Here is a 25180-nt window from a genome sequence, read left to right on the forward strand (position 1 = left end):
AGCAGGAGGGGGAAGTAAAAACAGCAATTAACTCATAGTCAGAGGCAGCCATGCCGAAAAGCCCAAATTAGACAGCAGCTGGTGTTCATGGGAGGGAGTGGATCAGCCGAGATTAGCAGGGTGTCTCGGTGACTGAGATGAAGTCAAACGTAAAAGCTCTATTCTCCACCTTGTGTGTTGGTGCTGTTTGCTTCACTATAGGGTAGATTCTGATAGCACTGCCTGCTATTTATTTTTTTGCTATGTTTTGTATTATCCCTTACCACAGTGCATCAGCACACACACACACAGAGGATGAAGGTTCAGCTTCTGCGACTGACAAAAAGATTCCCGATGCTGCTCAGTTTTTTGCAAAAATAAATCCTCTTGCATTGGCTTTTTTTATTGTGAATTTTGTCCACTCCCCCAATACAATAATGTTACAACAGAGATCTGGGCGTAATTGTTTCTCAACAAGCTGGAGAAAAACCCACGGGACTGGGTGGAACATGGGTTTTGCCCTCCGCCCATCAGTAAAACCATCTCGCAGCCAATCTTGTCAATTTCCAGCGGGTGGATTCAGTTAAAATTCCCCCCTTTGTTTGGGAGAAGAATGCACTCAAGAGTTAATTCTACACCTGTTCGCTTCTGCTGTGCCACCTTGTTTGCCAGGAGACCAATAATAGTGGACTCACGCACCACCCTCTTTCAATTAGTGACTGGAGAATTCTGGGCTACATGGACCCATTTCTGGGTGCATACTCCCAATGGGTGAGGCCCCACACCTGTCCAAGTGTAAAATCAACTTCCTAACTGCAGGCTGAAAAGGCGGTTTGGGGGGAGGTGGAAGCACAACTGTTTTCTTTCCCCAGATTGACCTAGCACAGGCTGATCAACTTGCTCCCTAAAACTGTACATCAACTCTGGGGCAGCACGGGAGAAATTCTATACTTAAAACTTCGGGTGTCAGTCTTTGCTCTGCCAGTAGCACTCTTGCTTCTAAACCCCAAGTTTGTGGGTTCAACCCCCACTCTAGAGATTTGAGCACAAGATCTAGGACTGACACTCCCAACTGTAGTACCGAGGGAGTGCTGCACTGTCAGAGGTGCCATCTTTAGGATGAGATGCTAAACCAAGGCCCTGTCTACTCTCTCAGGTGGACATAAAAGATCTATTTGAAGAAGAGCAGGGAAGTTCTCCCTGGTGTCCTGGCTAATATTTATCCCTCAACCAACAACATTATAGCAGATTATCCGATCATTATCTCATTGTTGTTTGTGGGAGCTTGCCGTGAGTAAAAAGGTCTGTTGTGACTAAAAGTGATTACACTATAACTCCCTTAATAAACCTACCAACTTTAATATTAGCATAGACTAGAGAAGCTAAGGTTGTTCTCCATGGATCAGAGAAAGTTAAGGAGAGATTTAATACAGGCATTGAAGATCATGAAAGGTTTAGATAGAATAAATAAAGAGCAATGGTTTCTACTGAGGGTCGGTAACAAGAGGACACAGATTTAAGATAATTAGCAAAAGACCCAGAGGGGAAATGAGAATTTTTTTTACGCAGCGTGTTGTGATCTGGAATGTGCTGCCTGAAAGGGTGGTGGAATAACTTTTAGAAGGAAATTAGATAAATACTTGAAAAAGAAAAATTTACAGGGCAATGGGGAAAGAGCAGGGGAGTGAGACTAATTGGATAGGTCTTTCAAAAAGCCTGCCCAGGCACGATGGGCCAAATGGCCTCCTTTTGTACTGCATGATTCTCAGATTTTCCATTTTGCTTTTAAAAGATCTTTTTTTTTCTCTTGAGCCTATGCTACCCTAAGCAAGAAGTCCAAAGATAGGAGAAAGAAAGAGAAAAAGGAACCTTAAATTCTGGGAACGTGCAGCCTGTCAACTAGCCTCTGACAAAGAGAAAGATGAACTAAGGATGGAGAAAAAAATTAAATATCTCTCTAAGATGTCGACACCTGCTGTGCATTTCTAGCATCTTCTGTTTGAAAGAGACCGAAAGCAAAGTATCATTTGACAATAACAATCAATAGGTTTCTGAGGCAGGGGAATGCCTGTTTATCTCACAACACCACGCACGGACTCTGTGAACTGAGCAGTGACCTTTAACGAGCTTTATAACCTCAATATCCTCCAGTATGAAAGACACGTGTTGTAGCCAGAATCAGAATGGAGACACTTACGATTGAGTGTTGATTTTCCCCTCTCTCAATAACCATGCTGTGCACATAGCAGTCACTTCCCTGCTTCACTCTAGCACTCATTACGGCCCAGACATGGTGATTTTGTCACTGAGCAGGCTATAATCACGCTGCCAGTTTCACCTTTGCTCCCCTCATAATTAGCCTCCAGAACACAAAACTGCCTTTCCTCATCACAAATCGAAGCATTTTCATATGAATAACTGTCGTTAGCTGCAATCAGTTGTCGGACACTAAGTGCCCCCATCATGTCGTGCAGACAATTGCAGAATGCACTGATTATGATGGGAGTGTGGTGCAGCGCTGATGCACAACCCACCTTAAACTGGGTCGGTTTCATAATAGGGAAAATCTATCTTCTAAATATACTAGCAATCCCCTCCACCACCCATGCCCCAGCCACCATTGAGTCAGCTGTGGCTCAGTGGGTTCCACATTTGCCTCCAAGTCACAAGGTTACGGTTTCAAGTCCTACCTCGAGACACTTGTACACAATGTCTAGGCTGACGCTCCAGTGCCGCATTGTCAGAGGTGTCACCTTTTGGATGAGATGTTAAACCGAGGTCCCCTCCGCCCTCTCAGGTGGACATAAAAGATCCCTCGGCACTATTTCGAAGAAGAGCAGGGGAGTTCTCCCCGGTGTCCTGACCAATATTTATCCCTCAATCAATATCAGTAAAAGCAGATTATCTGGTCATTATCACATTGCTGTTTGTGGGAGCTTGCTGTGCACAAATTGGCGAATGTAATTGTCCAGGATTCTACTTAAAATTGAGGATATTGTTTCAGTTGAAAATGAGGAAAGAGTCACTTTTGTTATTATGGGCAGTTGGTTAGATCTCTCTTTTCATAGTCAGGCTCCACTGGTGTCATTCACCACCCCCCCACCAAACTCCCACCATCACCACACTCCACCCACCCAACCACCCCAAGCATTAATATAAAGTATTTGGACTTGTTGAAAGGTGATGAGCAAAGATAAGAGAGGAGATCTGAACTTGAATTGACTCCATTGGCATTGGTGACAAAAATAAAAAACTTTTATTATGTCTCACTGTGAAATTCAAATCCATTTTCACTGATCCCGTTCCCTCAAACCATTTCTTATCTAGTGTGATAGAGCCTTCTCTATTAAGGCAGATCAGAGATAGTGTACAGAGACACAGAATTGTTACAGCACCAAAGGAGACCCTTTGACCTGTCGAGTCTATACCAGCTCTCCAAAAGAGAAGTTACCTCGTGCCACTGCCCAGTCTTCTCCCTGTAGCCCTGCACCTTCTTCCTTTTCAGATATGGAGTGCCTCCTGACAACGCAGAGCATGCGCAGAACGATCACCAATGTCATCCGTGCGTCTGAACATTTGCCATCTTGCCAGTATGAATCCACACACGCACACACTGGCATCACCATGCAATAACGTCAGACATAACATCAGAGTGGCGCAGTGGTTAGCACCGCAGCCTCACTGCTCCAGCGACCCGGGTTCGATTCTGGGTACTGCCTGTGCGGAGTTTGCAAGTTCTCCCTGTGACCATGTAGGTTTTTGCCGGGTGCTCCGGTTTCCTCTCACAGCCAAAGACTTGCAGGTTGATAGGTAAATTGGCCATTATAAGTTGCCCCTAGTATAGGCAGGTGGTAGGGGAAATGAGAGAGGGTAATGGGACTAGTATAAATGGGTGGTTGATGGGCGGCACAGACTTGGTGGGCCGAAGGGCCTGTTTCAGTGCTGTATCTCTAAATAAAATAAAATAATGGCCACGATCACTGCCTCCATTCCCCGCAACAGTACCCTGCTCCTTCCCACCAGCTCCACCTCAATCGCTGCTTTCAGTTTCCAGCTCCTCCTGCTCCCGACTACTCGCCGCTTTCCCCCCTCGGCCACTCGCTCCCTGCCTTGCCGCTTCCCCCTCTCCTGTCTTGCCACTACCCCCCTCGACCACTCACCACCAACCCACCACCCCCCCCCACCCCCCGCCCCATCTAACAGAGTTGATTGTGCCCTACAAATTCTGAACAAATCCTCAATCTGAAGGAATTGGACTATCAATTATAGACAAACAGTGAACCCAAACTGGTCTGAAAACAGGGGAAGACTGACTACAACCCACTTGAAATATCTCTCTACCTAGTTGTTGCCAACTCCGGTTGGACATATTCCTGAAAGTGTCAACTCCTGGAGTCTCCAGGTCAATCCTGGAGAGTTGGCAACCTTACTTCTTCCTCTCCCAAGAATAAAGTGTCTTTATCAATGCACTGGGCGATGGCTCCTTACCATGCATGTGAATGAAAGAAAGGCTGGACTGAAGCTTGCACTGTAGGAAACATACTGGGGCTCAGATACACTTAGAAACTCGTGCTTCTGCTGCTTCTAAGAGTTTTGATGCAACTCTGCAGTGCGTGGATGGTGCAATATATTGAAAATTGCATTGTGCATTTTGTCCACTTAAGGATACCATACACACATATACCAGCAGAGGGAGTGAGTAATAATAATAAAAGAAATGCATGTTTTAAAAGCACCTGCCGCAGTACTGTCTCTCACTAACTCTGTCTGAATCTTACTGTTCTTCCAGGAACATCACAGATGACAAACCACACATAGGAGAAGACTTTCCGCTCACTTCTCTGTTGCCTTGAATTAATGGACAGGAACTCGGGCAGGGTCCTTACTTCCTGCACTCCACCCAAGCAGATTTTCCCATATTCTCTGGCACCAAGGGCAGGAAATCTGTCTCTAAGTTTGAGGATTTATCATGGGATGTCAGACTGTTACTTCCAATTGCTGGTATTATACGCATGCTTTAGTGAATCTAGCCCTTTGATAAGTGGTTCAAGGGAAGCTCCCTCACTGCACGGTGCCGTCCTTTATTAGATGGGTAGTCAATATTCTTTGTCTAAAATGACAGCGTTGTACAACCTGTAAAAAGCTGCAGCTTCACTGCACAAACTTTTATTTATCAGTCTTTCAACTTGAATGTCAGTATATCGCTTGTTGTCTTGGTCACTATAATTCCTCAAAGCAAAATAGATCCAGCATACACTTTCCCATTCAGTGCCCTTTACCATACTGTGCAAGGACAGCTATTCTTTGATGCCTTTATTCATTCAGATGGGTAGTGGGGAGACATGACCCAGAGCAGCGATTGGCCATAACACACCTACATACCAATGAACCAACACCGTTGAGCTGGAACTAAGACAAGTGTAGATATTTGTAATCTATGGTTTAGTTAGAGCCCTCCCCAAAGAGCATGGATTTGGGAAGGGCTGGTTACAGAAAGATAGAAAGAACTTGCATTTCTATAGCGCCTTGCATAACCACAGGAAGCCCCAAAGTGCTTTACAGCCAATGAAATACTTTTCGAAGTGTAGTCACTGTTGTAATGTGGAAAACATGGCAGCCAATTTCAGACTTTTGAAAAGGAGCGAAGATGGAATATTGTTGAGCCATAGATTGTGGACAGGAGTGGGTAACACACAATTGACAAGGGGATGGGGGGTGGGTGTTGCTGGTCAGAGAAAGGATTTAGGGTTGTAAGACGTTACAGAGCTTGGGAGGAATGAAGCCACAAAGGGATTTCTAGATGAAGGTGAGTATTTTGAACTTAATGTGCTGGGCAATAACTGTCAGCAAGGGCAGGGGGCAATAGGTGACGGGACTGTGTATGGAATATGATGCAAGCAGCAGAATTCTGGATGAACTGAAGTATTTGTAGGGTGGAGTGAGGGAGACTGGTGAGAGGAGCATTAGAAAAGTCAAGTCTGGGGGTGAACAGCAGACTCAAGGGTATGGTCTACTATTTCTTATGTTTTAACAGTGATGAATTAAGGTAGGGATGGAGATGAGTCGAAGGTTGTGGTGATGGTCTGGATGGGGGGGTTTGAAGCTCAGCTGAGAGTGAAACAGAACACAAAGGTTGCATCCATGAGAATGAGATCAGGAGTGAGGCACAGAATTTCTGGGAGATACCAAACAGAATGGCTTTCGCCCTTAGGTGCTGAACTTCGGAAAACCTGGCTCTTCCACAGTTTGATGTCTGGTAGCAGGACAGTGGTAGTGGAATCGAGGGCGGTGAAGGAAAGGTGAGGCTGACAACCTTTGACCCTGAGCTTCCGGTTGCTTGCCATTTCAACACTCCCCCCCCTGCTCTCATGCTCACATCTCTGTCCTGGGATTGCTGCAGTGTTCCAGTGAACATCAACGCAAGCTCGAGGAACAGCATCTCATCTACCGATTAGGCTCACTACAGCCTGCCGGACTGAACATTGAGTTCAATAATTTCAGAGCATGACAGCCCCCCATTTTACTTTCATTTTTAGTTATTTTTTCTTCCTTGTTTTTACATTCTTTTTTTACATTTTTTACAATCTTTTTTTGCATTTATTTCATTTCATCTTAGTTTGTTCAGTTTGCTTACCCACTGTTTTTTTCCAGGTTTGCACTTGCTGCTAAATTTCAACACACCATTAGCATATTGTTTGCCTTTGCTCCGTGACCTTTTGGTCAGCTATGTGGCCTGGTCCAACCTAGACCTCCTTTGTGATCTCTTGCCCCACCCCCACCTCACTTGCTTATAACCTGTGACTTTTCTAATATTTGTCAGTTCCGATGAAGGGTCACTGACCCGAAACGTTAACTCTGCTTCTCTTTTCACAGATGCTGCCAGACCTGCTGAGTGGTTCCAGCATTTCTTGTTTTTATTTCAGATTTCCAGCATCCGCAGTATTTTGCTTTTAACCTTTGGAACGGATTTGAAAGCAAAATGAATTGAGAAAACAAAAAAAAAACACTAAATAAAATGTAGGGAGAGCGAACGATAGAAGATCTAATATTAGAAAATCTAACATTTTAATGGAAACATACAACAGTCGGCACATTTAACTTTCAGTCAGTGTCAGCTGCTTAAGAGGTTGAGTGGAGAGTCTTTGGACTAATTAGAAAGTTACCTATGGTGAACATGTTGCTCTCATGAACCAATCAGACAGTGAGCTGAGCCATCAATAGCAGCCTATGAGGCAGGTAGAGACAATCAATATACATCAATGATGTATCAGGAAGAAATGGCAAGGATGCTTCTGGACTGTATGATGTTAACCCTAACAGAATAAGCAGATTGCTATGTTTTAAGGCCATCACATCCAGGGGTGAGATGGGGGAACACACAGATGGGGAAATAGAGCAATTCTACGCTACTAAGACATTCACCATTTCCCAAATAATATTCCCACCCCACCATTCCCCCATTATTAGACCGCAGCCCTGTTTTTTGATCTCTTGAATGCTTCAGGGGAATCCGATCCTTGCAAATTATTATTTTTAGCTAACATAAGCAGCACATTCCTGTGTGCCAGAGAACATGCTTTGTTGACTGTGCTTTTTAATCAGAGTGCACCACTGATCCAATATCGCGGGATAGGCCTTGACCCCATTCCTTACTTTAATCACTTTATTCCTCCTCATCCTTAATTTCTCTCCATTCATGGAGACGCGCCACGGCTTGGATCATCTGACCGGCGCTTTTCCGGTTCAAATGGCGTAACGCAAGCGTACTGGATCCCCATTGCCCTGCTCTCTTCGCACCCCCCACCCCCCCCCCACCCCCCCAACAGTCTCTTCGCACTGGCTTCAACCCGCTTAAAAAGAAATGGGTCAATGCTTGTGTTGGAACGCACAGGGAGGAACTTAGGGCCCCACACTGGGCGATTTGTCAAAGAATCCCAGGCCACGATATTTACCCTGGCTCAGGGTCATGGGAAATTTAACATGAAGAGATTGTACGGGAGCAGTATCGGTCGGGAAATCTCCCCCTCCCCCAACCACCATTCACAGAACTTCTGGAGAAGTATCAAAGAGGGTTGGTTATGTGGCACAAAATTCCAGCCTGACGCTCCAGTGCAGTACTGAGGGAGTGCTGCACTGTCAGAGTTGCTGACTTTCGGATGAGTTGTTAAGCCGACACCCCGTCTGCCCCTCTCAGGTGGACGTCATAGCTCCCAAGGCACTATTTCTAAGAAGAGCAGGGGAGTTCTCCCCGGTGATCTGGCCAATATTTATCCCTGAATCAACATCACAGAAACAGATTAGCTGGTCATTATCACATTGCTTTTTTTTGTGGGAGCTTGCTGTGCGCAAATTGGCTGCTGCGTTTCCCACATTACAACAGTGACCACACTTCAGAAAGTACTTCATTGGCTGCAAAGCACTTTGGGAAGTCGTGAGGTCCTGAAGAGCACCATAGAAATCGAAGAGTTTCTTTATTTAGTGTTTTGTAAAACAATAAGCTACGGATGTTATGGCACATGTTAATTGGACAAATTGGTCATTCATTTGTAAGCAGGTCTAATCACAAAATTCCTTTGCAAACTAGTTAACGGATTACTGGGATTTTGTTATGTGATTTCAAGCAGGTTAAGCCCGCCCGCGTGATCCTGTTTACACTTTCTTTGCGGGTTCTTCCGATTTTATAAAACCTCATTTTGCGGTGAGTTCAATTCCTCTTAGCTTCCTGCCCAGAGCCCACTGTGAAATATCTTGGGATATTCTGTCACAGCGATAAATCATGTGAGGACAATGGGACAGGGGCTGACGGGTGTTGGGGGGGGTGCGGGGTGGGATCGTTTGTTGTGACACAACAGCGCACAGAAAACGCTAGAAATGATTCTGTGCATGTAAGGCAACATGGTGCCAGATTGTCAAAGCTTTGCAGATAGGTTCCCGATGACTGACTAGATGATGGACTCTAAGGAGACCTGGAGTATAATTAGTGACGAAATGTGCGGGGGTAAAGATGGGTTTAAAAAAAAAAGCTTAAGAGGAATCTTTCGGGTTTATCAGATGTGAAAGCAATGGGAAATAAATCAATTCGGGAGCTGTGAATCTCACCTTCATCCTTGGCATTCTCCGCATCTATCTCCACTGTTACCTTCTCCCCCCAGGATGGTGAGTAGGTGGGTTGGGTTGTGGCGTGGGTAACACCCTGAGCTCCTTGCCTTTTCTCTCCATCTGATCCACTTTTACTAAGGAAGAGAGATAAAACTTTGCATTAGAATTTATTTCACCAGAGTGAAGACTTAGCTCACCGAATTAGTGAGTTAAATACCGAAACCTCACAAGGCTCCAGAATCGATCCCGCTCTGGGACAATCTGGGATTGTTCTCCTTAGAGCAGGGAAGGTTAAGGGGAGATTTAATAGAGGTGTTCAAAATCAGGAAGGGGTTTTGATAGAGTAAATGTTTCCACAGGGAGAAATACTTGCCATAGAAGGAGTGCAATGAAGGTTCACCAGACCAATTCCTGGGATGGAGGGATTGTCCTATGAGGAACAATTAAATAGACTGGATCTGCATTCTCTGGAGTTTAGAAGAATGAGAGATAATCTCATTCAAAACATATAAAATTCTTACAGGGCTCGACAGGGTAATGCAGGAAGGATGTTTCTCCTGGCTGGGGACTCCAGAACCAGGGGACACAGTCTCACAATAAAGGGGTAGGCCCTTTAGGACTGAGATGAGGAGGAATTTCTTCACTCAGAGGGTGGTGAATCTTTGGAATTCTCTGCAACACAGTGCTGGGGAGGCTCAGTTGTTGAGTATGTTCAAGACTGAGATCGATAGATTTCTACATATTAAAAACATCAAGGGTTACAGGGATAGTGCGAGAAAATGGCATTGCGGTAGAAGATCAGCCATAATCTCACTGAATGGCAGAGCAGGCTCGATAGGTTGAAAGGCCTACTCCTGCTCCTATTTCTTATGTTCTTATGTCAGTAACCAGAGGTAATTGGCAAAAGAATCAGAGGGAAAATAAAGGAGAATGTTTTTTACGCAGTAAGCTGTGATCTGAAATGCGCAGCCTGAAAGGGCGGTGGAAGCAGATTCAATGGTAACTTTCAAAAGGGAACTGGATAAATATTTGAAGGGGAATATTTGCAGGGCTCTGGGGAAATGGCATAGGATTGGCATCCATCAGCACTAATGTTGCAGTATGCACATCACAACGAAGACAGAGAATTTGCAAGTTAGAACTGCACAGAATATACAGCACAGAAATAGGCCACTCAGCCCAACTGGCCTGTGCTGGTGTTTATGCTCCACACATCCTCCACCCACCCTATTTCATCTAACTTCATCAATATATCATTCAAGTCCTTTCTCCCTTATCGTTTATCTAGCTTCTCTTTAAGGGCCATCTTTGCTATTTGCCTCAACCACTTCTTTTGATAGTTGCTTCCCTCGCTAAGGATGCTGTTAAATAGTTCACAATGATGTGACAATGGATGCATAGATCAGAGTTATACTACCATTCTGCGGCCTTCAACCTATGTGGGATTCTGAAGCCTGTGTTGGGGCCCCGTCATGTGTGCACATGGTTCCCAGAAGACAGTTGGGGTGGCACAGTGGCGCAGTGGTTAGCACCGCAGCCCCACAGCTCCAGCGACCCGGGTTCGATTCTGGGTACTGCCTGTGCGGAGTTTGCAAGTTCTCCCTGTGTCTGTGTGTGTTTCCTGCGGGTGCTCCGGTTTCCTCTCACAGCCAAAGACTTGCAGGTGATAGGTAAATTGGCCGTTGTAAATTGCCCCTAGTGTAGGTAGGTGGTAGGGAATATGGGATTACTGTAGGGTGAGTATAAATGGGTGGTTGTTGGTCGGCACAGACTCGGTGGGCCGAAGGGCCTGTTTCAGTGCTGTATCTCTAAATAAAAAATAAAAATAAAAACCAATCAGCTCTACCTTCATTTACGGTGCTTCTAGTGATCCTAGTGTCATGATGTAATCAGTTCAAGTGCCTTCCGCCCAACTGAACTCTGGAAAAGACAGCTACAGAGTTCCTCAGGGTAGTGTCCTAGGCCCAACCATCTTCAGCTGCTTCATCGATGACGCCTCCATCAAAATGGTAAGAAGTGGGGATGTTAGCTGATGATTGCACAATGTTCAGCACCATTCGCGATTCCTCAGATAATGAAGCAGCCCATGTCCATATGCAGCAAGACCTGGACAACATTCAGGCTTGGGCTGATAAGTGGCAAGTAACATTCGTGCCACACAATTACCAGGCCATGACCATCTCAAACAAGAGAGAATCCAACCATCTCCACTTGATGCTCTATGGCATTACCATCACTACTTCCCCCACTATCAACATCCTGGGGGTCACCATTGACCAGAAACTGAACTGGACCAGCCACATAAATGCTGTGGCTATAAGAGCAGGTCAGAGGCTGGGAATTCTGTCTACCCAGTGCCTGTTCATCATCTACAAGGTACAAGTTAGGAGTGTGATGGAATACTCTCCACTTGCCTTAATGAGTGCAGCTGCAACAACACTCAAAAAGCTCAACAGCATCCAGTACAAAGATGCCTGCTTGATTGGCACCACATCCACCACCTTCAAGATTCACTCCCTCCACCACCGACACACAGTGACAGCAGTGTGTATCATCTACAGGATGCACAGCAGCAACTCACCAAGGCTCCTTCAACAGCACCTTCCAAACCTGCGACCTCTACCACCTAGAAGGACAAGGGCAGCAGATGCATGGGAACACCACCAACTGCAAGTTCCCCTCCAAGTCACACACTATCCTGAGTTGGAATTATATCGCCGTTCCTTCACTGTTGCTGGGTCAACATCCTGGAACTCCCTTCCTAACAGCACTGTGGGCGTACCTACACCCCAAGGACTGCAGTGGTTCAAGAAGGCAGCTCACCACCACCTTCTCAAGGGCAATTAGGGCAATAAATGCTGGCCTAGCCAGCGACGCCCACATCCCATGAACAAATTAAAAAAACAAACTTTAATTTTTCCTACTCAAACACACTACAGAGTCAGGCCACCGATCTGTCTCCAGGGCCATACTGCCACTATTCCCTCACACATCTCTCACTGCCAGTGTGGCAGTATAGCTCCAGTCTGAAATACCTGCCTGCTCTCCAGCCCTGCAAACACTCACTTCAACAAAGGAGTTCACAAGTCGGTAGCACTGGGCCTACCAATACCATAGGCCACTGGATTGTAAACGACGATCTCTGCCCCAACAATCACCTCCCTGGAATAAATACCGAGTGTTTGAGAAGTAGCCTTGCAAGGAAACTCAGCATGGCATGGAAGAGCTTTCCGTTGCAATCCTGGATCACCTTTACAATGTTTGCAGACTTTTCAGTAGCTTCGCAACAAAACTCCAGTTTGATCACTAAAAGCGTCATTTCCTCAATCAGCGCCCGTTTATATAAACAAACATCTGGCTGGCCCTCTGGAGATATGAAGCCCTCAACAGCAGCAAAGACAAAGAACAAAGTCACCTAGACCATCACCCGACTTCCCCCTGCCCCCACTTCCTCCTCTCCACCCTGGCCCTCGTGAGACCCTTATGGCTAATCCTGCTGGCTTAATGCAGTGCTTCTTTCAGGGGTCAGTGTGGCTTCTTCCTGTGCTCTGAAGAGTCATGTGACCAGGATCACTCTAAAGGATTATCATTACCTCAGGCCCTTAAGGCATGATGGGGAATGAGCAGGCACTGCTAATCAGGTGGAATCAATTCCGCTCTCACAACCTCATGAAACACTCCACGTCTTTCTTCCACCTCAAACTCTTCACCAAGATACCAGGTGACAAACTCCGCTGCTGTCGACCTGCTTTGGCAAGCAGCAGGCTGGAGTTGTCTGATTTGTGCCCCTTCGCCGTGTCCGCAGACTCCTCACAAGGACACTGATTTTTTTTTTTAATTTCCAAAATAAACTTTATTCATAAAAATCTGTAAAAATTACATTGCCAAACAGTTTCAAACAGCACCAAAAAATACAAACATTGCAAGGGAGATCAGTTTCCTTCAATACTATCATGAGTTGCTTCACAACCCTTCCATTTCACATTTGTCATGCCAATTACATTTTTACATTTACAGCAAATGAAAATTTCTCCGATACAGATCGAGGGGTTTCCCATGGATCCAGCCCCTCAGTTCAGCTTGGTGGGGGGAACTTACACTGTGGTCTTTCCCCATTGAGCCTTTGCTGCGGCTGCCCCAAGCTTTAGTGCGTCCCTCAGCACGTAGTCCTGGACCTTGGAATGTGCCAGTCTGCAACATTCGGTCGTGGACAACTCTCTGCGCTGGAAGATCAGCAAGTTTCGGGTAGACCAAAGGGTGTCTTTCACCGAATTGATAGTCTTCCAGCAGCCGTTGATGTTTATCTCGGTGTGCGTCCCTGGGAACAGCCCGTAGAGCACAGACTCCTGTGTTACAGAGCTGCTTGGGATGAACCTCGACAAAAACCACTGCATCTCTTTCCACACCTGCTTTGCAAAGACACATTCCAGGAGGAGGTGGGCAACCGTCTCTTCCCCACCACAGCCACCACGAGGGCATTGTGCGGAGGGGGCGAGACTTCAGGTGTGCAGGAAGGATCTGACGGGGAGGGCCCTTCTCACCACCAGCCAAGCTACGTCTTGGTGCTTGTTTGAAAGTTCTGGTGATGAGGCATTCCGCCAAATGACTTTGGCGGTCTGCTCGGGGAACCATCCGACTGGACACTGATTGTATCATCTTTCCCAGTGACCCCGGTGCACACAACAATCAGGGTCGGACCCCCCCCCCACCCCGGATCAGGCTGACCGGCATCTCTGAGAGATAACACCGACATGTACACTTGCTAAACTTGGCCTGATAAAGGCCCGATCTTCGGCAAGGGTGCAAATTCCGCAGCATCCGCGTGATCTGGGCAGGACTTCCACCCGCCTCTTCTGTCTGTCCGTGAGCTGCCCAGATCCCCCCTCATGAGGGACAGCCTCATTTACATATTAGGGGCACACAAACTATAGCAGCAGAGAGCTCGATTCGCACAGCCAGTGTTGTTGCTGAAAATCAAATGCTTGCTAACTAGCCCCTGCACACTCAGGTCTTCAAACAGGGATCAGCCAATTAGTACAAAAAGAAAGACTTGCATTTATATAGCAACTTTCATGGCCTCAGGACATCCTAACGCTTTTTAGAGCCAATGACGTACTTACTGAAGTTTGGTCATTGTGGTAGTGGAGGAAACATGGCCGCCAAGTTGTGCACAGCAAGCTCCCACAAAACAGCAATGTGATAACAGCCAGATAATCTGATTTCAGTGATGTCGATTGGGGGATAAATATTGGCCCAGGAGACCGGGGTGAACTCCTCTGCTCTTCTTCAAAGCTGTAACTGCGGGATCTTTTAACATCCAAACTGAAAACAAACTACTGGATGTCCCAAGTGAGGTCCTGTCCTGTTGAAAGTTCTAGCAGATCATCAGGAGTGCGGATATTGCAGATGACACTGCAACACCTCTTATTTTCATTTCTCTTTCCTGCACGATATTTAAATAAAAATTTAGCTCATTGTCGGCTTACACAGGCAGATAAACAACAGCAAAGATCCCTCAGTGCCCAACGCATGTCTGCTCAAAGCAAGACAACAGGTTGTCAGTTGTCCCTCATTGAGTCAACAGGCACTAGGTCGTGTCTCATACTCACTTAGGATCAGCCTTCATTCACCAACAACAACTTGCATTTATGTAGCACCCTTAACCTAGTTAAAAACGTCTCAAGGCATTTCACAGGGCGTTACCAAAAAAAACTTGACACTGAGCCATATAAGGAGATATTAGGACAGATGATCAAAAGCTTGGTCAAAGAGGTAGGTTTTAAGAAGTGTCTCAAAGGAGGAAAGTGAGGTAGAGGGGCGGAGAGGTTTAGGGAGGGAATTCCAGAGCTTGGGGCCCAGGCAGTTTATCGCTTCATCTCCGCACCGCACTGCAGGATAACGGTTAGCCTCATAGCCATTCCCCTCTCTCTATGAAGAGTTAATCATGCTGGTTGACAAGGTAAGCATTAACAAAAGGATTCAGCTTATTCAGGATTTGAGCCTGAACATGTTAACCATCATCATCATTATAAAAGGAACAAATTTACTCAGAACAAACCACTCATGTTCAGTTCCATTTTCCCAGTTTTTGTTAATGGCAAATTACTGTCTTTTTCTATGATCAGCAATTCTCAAATGGAACCTCATTAGCAGGTCAGGGATTAGGGAGTTTAGCAAGCATTCCTCCTACTTCAATTACATTGGAAATTTACTCCCCTCCTTTTCATTATTTTTAAATACTTTAGTCTCGAAATTGTCCAGTGTGATATTAGGTATGAGGACATTACCCCTTGGTGTGAACTTATTTTGTTCCTTATTTTAAAGGAGTATTTAACTCTTTCTACTGCAAATGATAACTTGCATTTATATTGCACCTTTAATGTAATTAAAAACATCACAAGGCATGTCAAAGATGAGAAGGGGGGGAATAGGAAGGACCCTGAGCCAAAGAAAATGTTAGAAGGAGCAACCACAGCTAGGACAAGGAGGTGGGTTTAAAGGAGGAGAGGGAGGTAAAGAGGCACAGGAGGTTGAGGGGGAATTCGAGGGAGTGGGGGGTCCATTAGGTGAATGCTCCATTAAAATACATGATAACTTAAGAGCATAACAACATAAGAACTAGGAGCAGGAGTAGGCAATTCAGCCCCTCGAGCCTGCTCCGCCATTCAATACGATCATGGCTGATCTCATCTCGGCCTCAACTCCACTTTCCTGACCGTTCTCCATAACCCTTCGACCCAGTTCTAATTAAAAATCTGTCTATCTCCTCCTTAAATTTACCCAATGTCCCGGCATCCACCGCACTCTGGGGTAGTGAATTCCACAGATTGACGACCCTTTGAGAGAAGCAATTTCTCCTCACCTCTGTAACTTCAGATGGCATACACGAAACCGACAGACAGGAAATGACTAGCTGGCCCATCAAATATCACACAGGGGTAACCTTGAGTCGTTTATTGTCTTAGATTAGCAGAAGGCACTACATTCCCCATTGTAAAAAGAGAAAATGCGAGTCCTGGAAAACAGAAATTTAAAACCAAAAGGTACTTGGAGCGCACAGCAGGTCAGTCAGCATTTGCAAAAGAGAAAAGGGGGAGTTAGCATTTTGAGATTCTTCTTCAAATCCAAACCTAGCAGAACATCTCAACCTGAAATATTAAATTGCCTTTCTCCTTTTCACAAGCTTCCTGCCTATTTCCAGTTTTCATGAGCCAGTAACTGTAAGTAAGACAGCCCATATGGACTCTCAATAGATCCCTCTTGTCTTTTGGTATTTCTAAAGAGCCAAGAAATATCCCTTGGGTCCTCCTCGTTTGCCAATAGGTGGCTTAAGATTTTCCATTTTTCCTATAACCTGTCTGACCTCTCACTTCCCCATCCCTTCAAAGCGATCAGTAGATCAAAAATTAATGAAGGTCTTGTTTGAAAAAACGGTTGATTTATATTTCTGCCTCTCACTTCTTCCTTTGAAGCTGTTTGTTTTGATGCAGTCCCTGCAAGCAGCCTCTCCCCACATGTTAATCAGCCACAGCGTACACATACAGGCTGTTGTTATGATGTATCACTGCTGATCCCCTAAGTGATAATTACCCGCACACGTAAACCTCATAAAGTTTTCAGATGCTTTATCTTACACCCTCGTGAATCCATACCTCGTCCTAGGCAGATTACCCCTCCCCCTCCCAAACCTTCGCATACAGTTAGAATACTGTGTCCAGTTCTGGGTATCACACTTTGGGAAGGATGTCAAAGCCTTGGAGGGGGTGGTGGAGGAGGTTTGCTAGAATGGTACCAGGGATATGGGACTTCAGTTATGTGGAGACACTGGAGAAGCTGGGGTTGTTATCCTCAGAACAGAGACAGTTAATGGGAGAGCGTTAAGGGGAGACTTAATAGAGGTATTCAAAATTATGATAAGAAGAAAATGTTTCCACTGGTAGGAGGGTTGGTAACCAGAGGACACAGGTTTAAGATAATTGGCAAAAGAGCCAGAGGAGAGATTTTTTTATGCAGCGAGTTATTTAGCTCTGGAATGCGCTGCCTGAAAGGGCGGTGGCAGAAAATCCAATAGTAACTTTCAAAAGGGAATCAGATAAGTAATTGAATGGGAAACACTTACAGGGCTATGGGGAAAGAGCAAGGGGAGTGGGACTAAATGGATAGCTCTTTCAGAGAGCCATCACAGGAACAATGGGCTGAATGGTCCCCTTCTGTGCTGTAAGAGTCTATTAAGTTTCTCTGTTCTAACAAGAAGCTTCTCTAGTTTCTCCACATAACTGAATTACCTCATCCCTGGTACCATTCTAGTAAATCTCCTCTGCACTTTTTCCAAGGACTCATAGTACATGACCTCCCAGACTCCCCTCCATAAGAGCTTAATAAATAGGAGCAGGAGTAGGCCATACTGCCTCTTCAGCCTGCTCCATCGCTCCATGCAATCATGGCTGATCTTCCACCTCAACTCCACTTGCCCACCCTACCCTCATATTCCTTGATTCCGTTAGGCCTGTCGATCTCAGTCTTGACTATCTCTCGGGGGTAGAGAATTTCCAAAGATTCACAACTCTCTAAATGGCCAACCCCTTATCCAGAGACCACGACCCCCTAGTTCTCGGCTCTCCTGCCCAAAGAAACTGCCTCCAACACCTGTTCTACCTCAAACTCTTCTCTTCTCTTCCACTCTCCAGCACGATCTATCTTTCTCTACCTCTCTCTATCAGACTCTGCCGAGCTGTTTTGCATTTTCTGAAACCTCGTTTCAATTGGGGATTTTCAGCATTCCCACATTCTTTTATTCACGGTTATGTATTTGAAGATGCACGTTAGTTTAGATTAAGACACATTATTTTATTCATTGTGAAAGTATCAAATAAAGCAACAAACACTGATGGCTTCACATGAGGAGGAAAACAATGACACTATGCATTGGCTGCAATAATGGACATTAAATGGAATGGAGTGATAGTCAAACTGGATCCATTCAAGAAAATAGCAGATTATTCGTAACCCCCGAGCAGGCAGACTCTATCAGCAAACCGCACGTCCCTTTTAATACTTTCGCCACACTGTGAAAGGGGAGGGGAATGTACCTTGGCAACATACACCTCACAACAAGACCCGACGCCACAGGACAGGATTTAAATCAGCTTCAGGCTATAACCAGATATCTTTAGGTTGCCTTAATAAGGCATTTACTGTCAGAGGATATAGTGTCAAAGCATTCAGCTACAAGTAATAAATATTGTTTTTCTCTTAAGGAATTGTGAAACAGTGCTATAAACAGGTCACATCTCATTCCCATCTCTGCTCAAAAGGCTCATTTAACACATCTTTATGTTGGAGTGAGGGGAGGGTCCATAAATATATTCCAAATGTCAGCTCATTCAGGTGCAGCATTTTCCCAATCTCTCTATGTATTTCACCCAAGAGGAAATGCGTGGCATAATGTCACAATTAACCAGGATCTTATGACAACAACTGGCATTTATAGAATACCTTTAATGTAGACAAAATGTCCCAAGGTGCTTCACCGAAGTGTTATCAGACAAAATTTGGCACCTAGCCACATAAGGAAATATTAAGAACAAGTAACCAAAAGCTTGGTCAAAGAGGTAGGTTTTAGGGAGTGTCTTAAAGGAGGAGAGAGCAATAGAGAGGCGGAGAGGTTTAGAGAGGGAATTGCAGAGCTTAGGACTTAGGTGGCGAAAGACACAGCCACCAGTAGTGGAGTGATGAAAATCAGGGATGCACAAGGGACCAGGAATGCAGAGGTCTCGGAGGATTCTAGGGCTGGAGGAGATTACAAAGATAGGGAGGGGTGAAGCCATAGAGGGATTTGTACATGAGGATGAGAATTTTAAAATCGAGGCTTTACCAAACCAGGAGCCAATGCAGATCACCAGGAGCCAATGTAGATCACCAGGAGCCAATGTAGATCACCAAGCGTGGTGGGCGAATGGGAGTTGGTGCACATTAGGACATGGCCATCTGAGCTTTGTCTCAGTGCAGGTTTATGGTGATAGAATTAGCATTTTAGGACCTCTTAAGGAAGGCCCTGGTTCCTCTGGCAGTTCAGCATTTGACTCCAATTCAAAACCGGAGTCTGATTCCCAGCCCCCAATACATCCTGTAGCAGATTGCTATCAGCTCAAATCCAACACATAATCACTGTGGGTGAGTCTTGTTTAGCTTTCAGCCAGGTTGGCACCTCAGAGAATGGAAACTGCTAAAGAACATGCACACCCCACCTGTCTTTCATCAGTCAGAACAGAACTGACAGGTCGTGTTGATAGGCAGAAACCATCTCCTGTGCTGGGGAACATAAGAACAAAAGGCGTCATCTTAAAATTAGAGCCAGGCTATGACAGGGGAGAGGGGAGGGAAGGCTGAAATAGAATGCAATCAAACTTGTGGAGGGTGCAGCAGGTATATAAGGCTGGCGAATGTTATTTATTCTTTCATGGGATGTGGGCGTCACTGGCTAGGCCAGCATTTATTGCCCATCCTTAAGCCGCCTTCTTGAACCGCTGCAGTCCATGTGGTGTAGGTACACGCACAGTGCTGTTAAGAAGGGAATTCCAGGGTTTTGACCCAGTGACAGTGAAGGAACAGCGATATAGTTCCAAGTCAGGATGGTATGTGTCTTGGAGGGGAACTGGCACGTAGTGGTGTTCCCATACATCTGTTGCCCTTGTCCTTCTAGGTGGTAGAGGTTGCAGGTTTGGAAGTTGCTGCAGTGCATCTTATAGATGGTACACACTGCTGCCACTGTGCATCGGTGGTGGAGGGAGTGAATGTTGAAGGTGGTGGATGGGGTGCAAATCAAGCAGGCAGCTTTGTCCTGGATGTTGTTGAGCTTCTTGTGTGTTGTTGGAGCTGCACCCATTCTGGCAAGTGGGGAGTATTCCATCACACACCTGACTTGTACCTTGGTGGGCAGGCTTTGGGGAGTCAGGAGGTGAGTTACTCGCTGCAGAATTCCCAGCCTCTGACCTGCTCTTGTAGCCACAGTACTTACATAACTGGTTCAGTTCAGTTTCTGGTCAATGGTAACCCCCAGGATGTTGATAGGGGGGATTAACCGATGGGAATGTCATTATGTCATTGAATGCCAAGGGGAGATGGTTGGATTCTCTCATGTTGGAGATGATCATTGCCTGGCTCTTGTGTGGCATGAATGTTACTTGCCACTTATCAGCCCAAGCCTGAATGTTGTCCAGGTCTTGCTACATATGGACATGGACTGCTTCAGTATCTGAAGAGTCGCGAATGGTGCTGAACATTGTGCAATCAACAGCGAACATCCCATTTCTGACCTTATGATGGAGGGAAGGTCATTGATGAAGCAACTGAAGATGGTTGGGCCTTGGACACTACCCTGAGGAACTCCTGCAGTGATGTCCTGAGATTGAGATGATCGACCTCCAACAACCACAACCATCTTCCTTTGCGTTCGGTATGACTCCAATCAGCGGAGAGGTTTCCCCCCGATTCCCATTGACTCCAGTTTTGCGAGGGCCCCTTGATGCCATACTCAGTCAAATGCTGCCTTGATGTTAAGGGCAGTCACTCTCACCTCACTTCTTGAGTTCAGCTCTTTTGTCCATGTTTGGACCAAGGCGATAATGAGGTCAGGAGCTGAGTGGCCCTGGCGGAACCCAAATTGAGTGTCAGTGTTAGCAGGTTATTGCTAAGCAAGTGCTGTTTGATAGCACTGTCGATGACACCTTCCATCACTTTACTGTTGATTGACAGTAGACTGATGGGGCAGTAACTGGCCGGGTTGAATTTGTCCTGCTTTCTGTGTACAGGACACACCTGGGCAATTTTTCACATTGCTGGGTAGATGCCAGTGTTTTAGCTGTACTGGAGGAGCTTGGCTAGGGGCGCAGCTAGTTCTGGGGCACAGGTCTTCAGTACTACAGCTGGGATGTTGTCAAGGCCCTTGGCCTTTGCAGTTTCCAGTGTCTTCAGCCGTTTCTTGATATCACGTGGAGCGAATCGAATTGGCTGAAGTCTGGCATCTGTGATGCTGGGGACTTCAGGAGGAGTCCGAGATGGATCATTAACTCGGCACTTCTGGCTGAAGATGGTTGCAAATGCTTCAGCTTTGTCTTTTGCACTTACGTGTTGGGATTCCCCCAACATTGAGGATTGGGATATTTGTGGAGCCTCCTCCTTCTGTTCATTGGTCAAAGAGGGAAGTTTTAAGGACCGTCTTAAAGGAGAAGTGGAGAGGTTTAGAGAAGGAATTACAAAGCTTAGGGCCTAGATACGGCTGCCATTGATGAAAATCAGGGATGTGCAAATGACCAGAATTGGAGGAGCACAGGTATCTTGGAGGGTTGTGGGACTGGAGGAGGTTACAGAGATCTTCTTTGGCCTCCTTATCTAGAGAGACAATGGATAAGCGCCTGGAGGTGGTCAGTGGTGTGCGGAGCAGCGCCTGGAGTGGCAATAAAGGCCAATTCTAGAGTTTCAGACTCTTCCACAGGTGCTGCAGAGAAATTTGTTTCTCGGGGCTGTTACACAGTTGGCTCTCCCCTTGCGCCTATGTCTTTTTTCCTGCCAACTACTAAGTGTCTTCGACTCGCCACATTTTAGCCCCGTCTTTATGGCTGCCCACCAGCTCTGGCGAACGCTGGCAACTGACTCCCACGACTTGTGATCAATGTCACAGAATTTCATGTCGCGTTTGCAGACGTCTTTAAAGCGGAGACATGGTCGGCCGGTGGGTCTGGTACCAGTGACGAGCTCGCTGTACAATGTGTCCTTGGGGATCCTGCCATCTTCCATGCGGCTCACATGGCCAAGCCATCTGAAGCGCCGCTGACTCAGTAGTGTGTACAAGCTGGGGATGTTGGCCGCCTCGAGGACTTCTGTGTTGGATATACGGTCCTGCCACCTGATGCCAAGTATTCTCCGGAGGCAGCGAAGATGGAATGAATTGAGACATCGCTCTTGGCTGACATACGTTGTCCAGGCCTCGCTGTCATAGAGCAAGGTACTGAGGACACAGGCCTGATACACTCGGACTTTTGTGTTCCGTGTCAGTGCGCCATTTTCCCACACTCTCTTGGCCAGTCTGGACATAGCATTGGAAGCCTTTCCCATGCGCTTATTGATTTCTGCATCTAGAGACAGGTTACTGGTGATAGTTGAGCCTAGGTAGGTGAACTCTTGAACCACTTCCAGAGCGTGGTCGCCAATATTGATGGATGGAGCATTTCTGACGTCCTGCCCCATGATGTTCATTTTTTTGAGGCTGATGGTTAGGCCAAATTCGTTGCAGGCAGCCGCAAACCTGTCGATGAGACTCTGCAGGCACTCTTCAGTGTGAGATGTTAAAGCAGCATCGTCAGCAAAGAGGAGTTCCCTGATGAGGACTTTCCGTACTTTGGACTTCGCTGTTAGACGGGCAAGGTTGAACAACCTGCCCCCTGATCTTGTGTGGAGGAAAATTCCTTCTTCAGAGGACTTGAACGCATGTGAAAGCAGCAGGGAGAAGAAAATCCCAAAAAGTGTGGGTGCGAGAACACAGCCCTGTTTCACGCCACTCAGGATAGGAAAGGGCTCTGATGAGGAGCCACCATGTTGAATTGTGCCTTTCATATTGTCATGGAATGAGGTGATGATACTTAGTAGCTTTGGTGGGCATCCAATCTTTTCTAGTAGTCTGAAGAGACCACGTCTGCTGACGAGGTCAAAGGCTATGGTGAGATCAATGAAAGCAATGTAGAGGGGCATCTGTTGTTCACGGCATTTCTCCTGTATCTGACGAAGGGAGAACAGCATGTCAACGGTCGATCTCTCTGCACGAAAGCCACACTGTGCCTCAGGGTAGACGCACTCGGCCAGCTTCTGGAGCCTGTTCAGAGCGACTCGAGCAAAGACTTTCCCCACTATGCTGAGCAGGGAGATTCCACGGTAGTTGTTGCAGTCACCGCGGTCACCTTTGTTTTTATAGAGGGTGATGATATTGGCATCGTGCATGTCCTGGAGTACTGCTCCCTCGTCCCAGCACAGGCATAGCAGTTCATGTAGTGCTGAGAGTATAGCAGGCTTGGCACTCTTGATTCTTTCAGGGGTAATGCTGTCCTTCCCAGGGGCTTTTCCGCTGGCTAGAGAATCAATGGCATCACTGAGTTCCGATTTGGTTGGCTGTATGTCCAGCTCATCCATGACTGGTAGAGGCTGGGCTGCATTGAGGGCAGTCTCAGTGACAGCATTCTCCCTGGAGTACAGTTCTAGGTAGTGCTCAACCCAGCGGTCCATCTGTTTGCGTTGGTCAGTGATTATGTCCCCCGATTTAGATTTGAGGGGGGCGATCTTCTTGATGGTTGGCCCAAGAACTCTCTTCATGCCATCATACATTCCTCTGATGTTTCCGGTGTCTGAGGCCAGCTGAATATGGCTGCATAGGTGTTGCCAGTAGTCGTTTGCGCAGCGCCTGGCTGTTCTTTGTGCAGTGCTTCTGGCTGCTTTGAGTGCTGCGGATGTTAACTCGCTGGGGGCTTTCTTGTAGTTCAACAGTGCAATGCGCTTAGCGGCTATGACAGGTTCCAGCTCTTCATTATGAGATTGAAACCATTCTGCATTTCTCTTCGCACTTTTGCCGTAGGTGGTCGAAGCTGACTCATAGATGGCGTCTCTGATGTGGGCCCACTTGGTCTCAGCATCCCATGTGGGAGTGTTTTGAAGGGCTGTTACAAGTGAATTTAGAAATTTTTGTAACAGCTGTGGGTGAGAAATTCTGCTCGTGTTGATGCGCGGGTGGCCCTTCTGCTTGGAATGATGCAACTTCTTTGGTCTGAGTCTAACCTTGCTGCACACCAGGGAGTGGTCGGGGAGGAGCAAAACCATGAAGGAATTTGACCCTAAACAATATAATGAAAGGAGAAAGAACCCTTTGTTTCCTTGCTGTTCCAAAGCTCTTCAGTCAGTGAATTACATTTCAACTATTTTATATGGACAAATGTAGCAGTCAGTAAGATCCTGCAATGCAATATGATAAATAGCAAGTTAATCTATTTCATGATTTTGGTTAAAGGATAAATATTAGCCAGAACACTGGGAGAACTCTATACTCTTCTTTGAATAAGACCTTTTATGTCTACTTTGGAGGGAAGACTGTGTAGGATTTTCGGAGGCTGCTGGGGGCAGAACTGGAGGCTGGCAGGCATGGCATTTTGCATCATGTGCTGGTTTGGCGGCTTCACCCTGCCCCCAAGCTACTTTCAAGGAGGCTAGGTCGGGGCAGAGCAGCTCTTCACCCACAAGCGGTGGGTAGCCAAGTGAGGTAATTAAGGGACCTCCTGCACCAACTGGAATGCCAAAGGGATATGGGGAGAAAGCGGGAACAGGGTACTGAATTAGACGATCAGCCATGAGCTTTTTTGAATGGCGGAGCAGACCCGAAGGGCCGAATGGCCTACTCCTGCTCCTATTTTCTATGTTTCTATGAATTTTCTGAGGCAGCACCAGTGAGAGGATGCATCCTCCAAGGTGGGAGAAGATAAGGGGGGTGGGGGAGGGGCAGTGCTTCATCCTGCTAGGCCACCCACCACACCCCCTCACCCCACCCCCGCCACGGCCACTGGGCCACAGCTGAGGTGGCTGGCTGTCCAGTGAAGGGGTTCCCCTCCACAATCACAGCCTGTCAGCAGTGGCCGTTTTTACATCAAATTTTTCTACCTGGTTTTCAGGGGCTGCCTCCATTCTAAGGCACCTTCTCTCTCCCTCTGCAGGCATCAGCAACTCCCACCTCGGAGGGTGCTGCCAATGTGACATCGCTGGAGGACATCCCATTGGCCTTCCAGCCTCAGAAGCCTACCCGCTTGTCTTTAATTGGACAACAAGCTTGCCCTCTGGCCACTAATTGGCCAGCTCACCAAAAATTGAGTGACAATTCCTGACACAGTGCAGGGTCAGGGGCCCTCATTTGATCCCAACGTTGGAGCCCCAACCCGAAATGAAAAATCCAGCCTCTTCAGAAAAATTACACCTCCAACATACAGCGCTCCCTCAGTACTGCAGTGAGATGTCTCTGTGAATTCTGTTCTCAAGTCCTGGAGCGGGCCTTGATGCCTGAGAACAACACTGC

The 25180-nt window shown here is 46.5% G+C and overlaps 1 protein-coding gene across 10 annotated transcripts in view; it reads right to left on the reverse strand.

The window, feature by feature from the left end:
• ccdc33 (coiled-coil domain containing 33) overlaps nucleotides 1-25180 on the reverse strand; it is a 304008-nt gene that overhangs the window by 158172 nt on the left and 120656 nt on the right. For all 10 annotated transcript variants that reach the window (XM_068015481.1, XM_068015480.1, XM_068015479.1 and 7 more), the window contains one exon: nucleotides 9079-9212. In XM_068015481.1, the coding sequence (XP_067871582.1) occupies nucleotides 9079-9212 (134 nt within the window). The remainder of the gene's footprint in view (nucleotides 1-9078; nucleotides 9213-25180) is intronic.

The sequence above is a fragment of the Heterodontus francisci genome, chromosome 35 (assembly GCF_036365525.1).
Source record: "Heterodontus francisci isolate sHetFra1 chromosome 35, sHetFra1.hap1, whole genome shotgun sequence".
Taxonomy (NCBI): Eukaryota; Metazoa; Chordata; class Chondrichthyes; order Heterodontiformes; family Heterodontidae; genus Heterodontus; species Heterodontus francisci.